Genomic DNA, 6434 nt, shown 5'->3' on the forward strand with positions numbered 1-6434 from the left:
CATCTCCTCTACCACCAATATCCAGGGAATTGTGAAATGCTGTAAACATCACCAGAGAATGAACTTTGCAACACAACTAAAGTAATGGGTTGATCCCCATAGTCCAGAAGCAGTTGGCTTGACAGCATAATGAAATGGTTTACTGAAAACTCAGCTATAGCTCCAGCTGAGAAACAATACCTTGCAAGATTGGGTCAGGCCTGCAGCTTATAGCATAAGCTCTGAACTGGCAGCCAATTCATGATGCTATTTCTTCTACAGGCTAGGAAGTTGAGAGGAGAGGGTCTGTTATCACTAATCTCAATACTTTTTTCAGACGTGAGGTTTGGGACCAGGCTGGTGTAGAGGTTTTAGTCCCCAAGGAAACACCTCCTCAAAGAGTCATAGTAAGGATTCTATCTGGCCACTTCGGACTCCTATACCTCTGAGCAGCACACAAAAGGTTGCGGGAGTAGCTAGTATGATGAACTCTATTAAGGAAAAGTATGCTTGCTGCTATGGGAAAGGGGCACAGATGGACATGGGGATTCCTAGAGCATTCCTAGTACTGCCATATCCAGTGGTTAATGCCTGAGACCCGGCAGGACCACTAAGGAGCTGGATTTCAGAACTGAAGACCTAGGTCACTCCGACAGGCAAAAATCCCCAGTCACAAACACTAGTTCCCATGACCCGGTAGAGAAATGGATGCTAGCCTTTACCCATACTTATTTTCTTGCTAGGTTATATTATTTTGGTTGAAAATGGTTAATTTTATCAGTTAATCCACGGGTTGCAAGATTTCAAAATGGGATTGTGATAAAAGAGGGAGTATTACTAGTGACACTGGACTTTGGAGAGTGGTAGCTTAGTCATTACCCGTGGATTCAGTCATTGGATGTGACTCTGAATGGTCTCTCTAAGCAGGGAGAAATTTGCGTTTGGTTGTATGTGGAAGAGTCGTAATACATCAGATGGGAAGAACAGTGTGTGTGTGTGTTGGGGTATCATTTGTCGTCGCCCACCAAGCCTTTTCTACCCTCCCACTCTCCACCATTCTTCTGGTGAGAATCCCCATCCTCTGGAAACTGCCCTCCTCCCATTCCATGAGCCCCATGCCAGGAATGTGAACCTTAGAGGGAGACCCACTGGGACCAATGGCTGGATGGTGTCCACCTGACAACAGCAGTAGCTCGTGCGAGGCAAGCTCTGGAGCTACCTGGCTCCCCGCTTCTCAAGGCTAAATGTCCAGCTATTCCTCTGTGAGCTACCCCAACATTCTTTCTCATGAACCTTTTTTCTTTAAGTTGATCCAAGTCCATTTCTGTTGCTCAAAAACCCAAGAAACCTAATGGAAAGGGTCTCTTTTGAGACTACATCATGCATCTTTGATCCCCAACAGCTGTCAGTTCAGAGTCTGGCATAAAGTAGGGAGGTGCTCACTATATGTCTGCTGAATGAATGGATAAATAAATGAATGGAAAATATTCCAGCTCTAGTTCACCAGGCCAACGGGGATAGGCAGGTGAGAGTTGGGGCATAATGGGGCAAGAAGGAAAAGTGGGGAAAGTCATAGGAGGAGATAGAGAAGTCAGAAATGTCAGCATGGAGAGGGCAAACATCAGGCAAGGAAAATCCCAAACCACAGAGGGAAGGGAATGGGTTGGGAATGAGAAGCCTTCTGCCGCTTGGGAGGCAGGAAGTGGTCAGTGAGTGGCTGGGAGGCAGACGCTGGCTGGCGCCGGAGCTGGTTTGGCTGCAGTGGAAGAAGCCAGAAACAGTGGCGTTTCCCCAGTCCCCAGCTCTGCTTTACCCTCTCGGGTTTCCTTCTTCGGATTCCTCTCTCAAATGAAGGAGCAATTCCAATCTGCCCTCAAGTTCATAGACACCCTGCTAAGGAGCACAAGCCATCAGCTCACTTGTATAAGCAGCATGGACTGTCTAGCTGTGGCCACAGAAGGCTGAGACTAAATGTCAATCCAAGAGCCAAAACATGGATCCATTTTTCCAGTCGGCTCAGGGAGAACCTGCCTGGGGAGATGGGACCCTGAGTCCATAGACCTACAACCACACCAGATGAGGGAGAGCAGTAAACACAGTTGCTGCCTTTATTGCATTCCAAGGGGAGCAGGCTAGCTCCAGACGCACCCCATTTGGGGCTTCCAGGTTGGGCTCTCAGGAAGGACACAGGGTGCTGGGCTGAGCACAGCAATTCCTTGGGAGCCCATATATGAGGTCCCGGAGCTGGAGCTTCAGAATCAAGAGCTAATGGTTGGGGGTAGGGGTCCGAAGTCCCAGGCACAGAGACAGTCCTCACAGCAGGTAGATGGTTTATATCCTTCCTAAAACCCCCACGCCATTTCCCCGTGGAGAAGAGTCCCAGCTCTCCATCCCCAGCCAGGAGGGGATGTGAAATTCACCTTCATCTCCTTCAATATGGAGCACAAGGCCCACAAAGTCCACACTTTCCCTCTGGCCACAGCTGCTGACACAGCCCCTGTACCAGTTCTCACCTCACAGGCAGAGGGCCTGGGAAAAGTAGGGGAGGAGTGGGTGGGGTAGACCAGAGGCCAGAGGGTCTGCTCATGACCTGGGTCCTGGTGGGTAGAGGGGTAGGTCAGGCTAGAAAAGCCATCAGGCAAGGGGATAAGCAGAGTCAGTGCAGGGCAGGCAGCAGGCTGCAACTGCGCTCAAAGCCAGGGGTGGTGGATGGGGTGCAAGAAAGCACGGGAAGCAGGCAAGTGAGTGCCTGAGTGAAATGGGGAAGAAAGCAAGAACACGTGCCACCAAAGACCACCGCACAGGACTGACGAGGCCCAAATGGGCACAGGGACAGGTTAGTAGCAGGGTAAGCTGGGATGAATGAGGCAAAGTAGTCTGAAAGAGAAGACACCCTGAGAGTCACACAGCAGAGGAAGCCTAGAGCCCTGAGGTCAGGGAGAGATCAGGGTTGAGCAAAGGGCGGAGGGTAAGTGCTGGCCTGCATGGCAGGGTCTGGCTGGGGCAAGGGGTCAGGGTGCAGAACTCATGCAGAGGACTCAGGGAGCCTCCAGCAGTGGCCAGTGTAAACTTCAAGGAGGGCCTCAGCCCTTGGGAAACTTGGAGGTGAGGCCTGGGAGCCCTGGTGACATGGCACCAGGAGAGGCCACTGGGCTGTGTGCCGTGCACCAAAGCCGTCTGACGCGGAGCTGACTGAGGAGAGGCTGTGCAGAGAGACCCCCACGTGGTGTCTGCTCGGTGCACCTTCTCCGGTTTGTCTGTATTGGGAAAGTCTCCATCGGTTCAAGCTGCTTCCTTGTTGGTCTGCTGCTGGGTGGAGGCCCCCAGCCTCCTGTAGGGGCTACCGCGTGCCCTGGGCCTTGGAGCCCCCCTCTTGGCTGGGAGGCTGTCCCAATAACTGAGTGGCGACTGCCCCTGAGGTCTGAGGAGTGGCTTTGGAGCTTGGCGTGATCTTCCGGGAGCCCTGGGGACTGGGGAGGCCTTTCTTCTGGGGCTGAGGACTCAGTTGCGGGCCCTTCCTGCCGGCAGATGGACTCTTGGAGCCTTTGGCCTTGGCTTGGGAGTGGGCAGCCTCGGGGCCTTTGAGAGGTTTCAGCCCCAGCATCTCACAGAAGGTGTTACACTGGTGGGAGGAAGCAAACTGGTCCAGCAGGGCAGGGAAACAGCTCTCCTTGAGGCCTTGGTATCTGAAGCCAAACAGTAAGAGCTGAGTGGAAGTCCCACCCAGACTGAGGGTCCTTGAGGGGCTGGCTTTGGGATGGCTTTATTGCATTCCAAGGGGAGCAGGCTAGCTCCAGGTACATATACCCTATCAGTCAGTACTGGGGAGTCCACCTGGTACTACCTCAGGTGGCAGATCTAAAACCTCAATTCTAAACTGAGGTCTCATTATGCCCTGGCACATGGATTTCATCATGTGGGACACTAACTGGTGTGAAGACGATCTGCCTTTTTAATATAAATTAGAGCAGTCTCCAGGGCATCACTCTGCTCACGGGCCCTTGCTCATCTGTGTCGTGATGAGCTTTCTCAAGTGAGAAGGAAGAGGAGCAGGTACTGTCAGAGCCCGGAATTGCAGGTGACCCTGTGTGTGGGCGTCAGGAGCTGCTGGTCCCGGTCTGGGGCAGGGGCACAGCGTGTGGGAATTGGCAACCCCTGGGGTGTTACTACATGGCCAGGGGTGCAACTAGGACCAGGTGACCATAGGCCTAGCACCTCAGGGATGAGGAACCAGGAGAACTTTGACATGTTAGACCCTAAGAAGACTCTCAGAGGCTTCTGTCCTTGAGAAGTACTCACCCTCGCAGCTTGGTGGCAATCTGCACATCAGTCATCTTCCAGTCAACCCCTGGAAAGAAAGTTGGAAGCTGAGTTCTGGCAGCCAGGGCTGGTTCTAGGCCCCCGTGTCTCCAAGATGGAAACTTGCCAGGTTTCAGGGCACATCTTCAGGCATCCTGTCAGTGGGTCATCACCACAGGCCTATCTCACAGGCAGCGTGGTGTATTTCTGTATTAGTAGTAGTAATAACATTCCCGTTTTTACAGGTGAGGAGCTAGGCTCAGAGTTAAGTGACTCAAGCAAAGTCTCATTCATTCATTCATTCATTCAGTAACTGAGCATTATCAAACAGTCTGATAGTATTCTTCTTGAAACCTGCCTCTCACTAAGGCTGAGTACCATAGGCAGCATAAATGTGGGCTTGAGAGTCAAGATGGACCTGGATTTACATTTCAGCTCTGTCACTTGAGCTGTTTGAACTTGGCAAGTCACTCACTATCTCCATGTAGATGAGGTTTTGAGGAAATCAGAACATGTAGGACTCCAATTTAGTGTCTGAAAACACAGTAGTTATGCAATAAATATTAATTCTGTGATGTCTCAGCATTTACCACATTCCATTTTCTATTATAATAATGCTCCCTTACACCTGCACAAAATTTTAGTTTGCAGAAGGCTTTCACAAAGATGGTCTCAGTTAATTGTAACAAATCTGAGAGCCAGGCAGGGACAATACTATTATTCCTAGAGAGAGAAAGGAAACTGCAGCTCAGAGAGATTAAATGACCAAACTTGTCTGAGCTTCAGTTTTCTTCTCTGTAAAACATAGACCCAGCTAGAATAAAACAATGAAGTCTAGACCTAAATCTAATTTAACTCTCAAGTCTTTCTACTACATGATGTTACTCATTATAGAAATTGTATACTGATCACAGCTTCTTAAGGACAATGACCATTCCTAATTCACCTTTTACCTTTCCAATACTTGGTAAAGTTAAATGGATGGATGGATGGAAGGAAGGATCAATTCAGAGTTTACAAATACAGTGAATGACAATGGCTAAATGTGCTACTAGCCTCCCCGCCCCTAAATATATGGAGTTATAAAAACAGTATTTATTATACAGTTTAACCTCAATGAAAGGCACATTTGAGCCAGTTTTCTCTCTGGCCTTTGGTTTCCTCACTTATTTACACCAGGGGCTATATGTAATAATGTGTGATATTCCCAGCATTCCTCTCTAACCACTGTAGAGAGAGTTTTATCTTTTCCTCTTTCCTGCCCAGTTGTGTAAAGAGAGTAGGCCTGGAGAGGATGGTCAGAGGAGGGAGGATTCATGCTTGCTGGCCTTCCTTTGCTGGGGAAGAATCTGAGTAATGGGAGAAACAGGAAGAAGCCAGATAGATTATGCCGGTTCCATTAAAAGAAAGCTAATGAGGATGGAGGAGGAGGAAAGGAAGGCAGGGGACAGTCAAGCTCCGCTGCTGGGGTGGAAGCGAGTTTGGGTAGTATGGAGAGTGAAAGTCCAGAGCAAAGCTGCAGGGAAGGGAGGAAGGGAGATTTTGAAAAGATGGTTGTGGGTTTTGAATTAGAGCCCATGTAATTTTTTTTTAATTTTTTTTTATTGCTTAAAGTATTACAAAGGGTATTACATATGTGTCCATTTTTTCCCCCCTGCCCTAGACAGTCCCCTAGCCTCCCCTATCCCCCAGTGTCTTATGTCCATTGGTTATGCTTATATGCACGCATACAAGTCCTTCGGTTGATCTCTTACCCCCCTGCCTCCTGCCCCCCAACCCTCCCCGGCCTTCCCGCTGCAGTTTGCCAATCTGTTTGAGACAGCTCTGCCTCTGTATCTATTATTGTTCAAAAGTTTATAATGGTCTCTATTATCCATGAATGAGTGAGATCATGTGGTATTTTTCCTTCATTGACTGGCTTATTTCACTTAACATAATGCCCATGTAATTTTTTTTAAACAAATTCTTTTAAAATTTTAAGTGGAGCCTGGAGTGCATGCCTTTAAATACAACCGCGATTACAGACGAGGCTACAGGAGGCCCTGGTATGTATTAAGCTTGCATCAAAATGGTGCCTGTCCGATTTACTTCACCAGGTTATTGCCAACAGCAAAGGAAAGTGAGAAAGTGGGCTGTAGACTAGTACACAAGCCCCC

The 6434-nt window shown here is 49.1% G+C and overlaps 1 protein-coding gene across 1 annotated transcript in view; it reads right to left on the reverse strand.

Moving 5' to 3' along the window:
* Positions 1-924: 924 nt before the first annotated feature.
* ALPK3 (alpha kinase 3) overlaps positions 925-6434 on the reverse strand; it is a gene marked incomplete at its 5' end in the record, with an annotated part of 41207 nt that continues 35697 nt past the window's right edge. The window contains 2 exons of the mRNA XM_006761978.1: positions 925-3665; positions 4279-4327. Coding sequence (XP_006762041.1) covers positions 3320-3665; positions 4279-4327 — 395 coding nt within the window. The remainder of the gene's footprint in view (positions 3666-4278; positions 4328-6434) is intronic.

Source organism: Myotis davidii, unplaced genomic scaffold, assembly GCF_000327345.1.
Source record: "Myotis davidii unplaced genomic scaffold, ASM32734v1 scaffold898, whole genome shotgun sequence".
NCBI lineage: Eukaryota > Metazoa > Chordata > Mammalia > Chiroptera > Vespertilionidae > Myotis > Myotis davidii.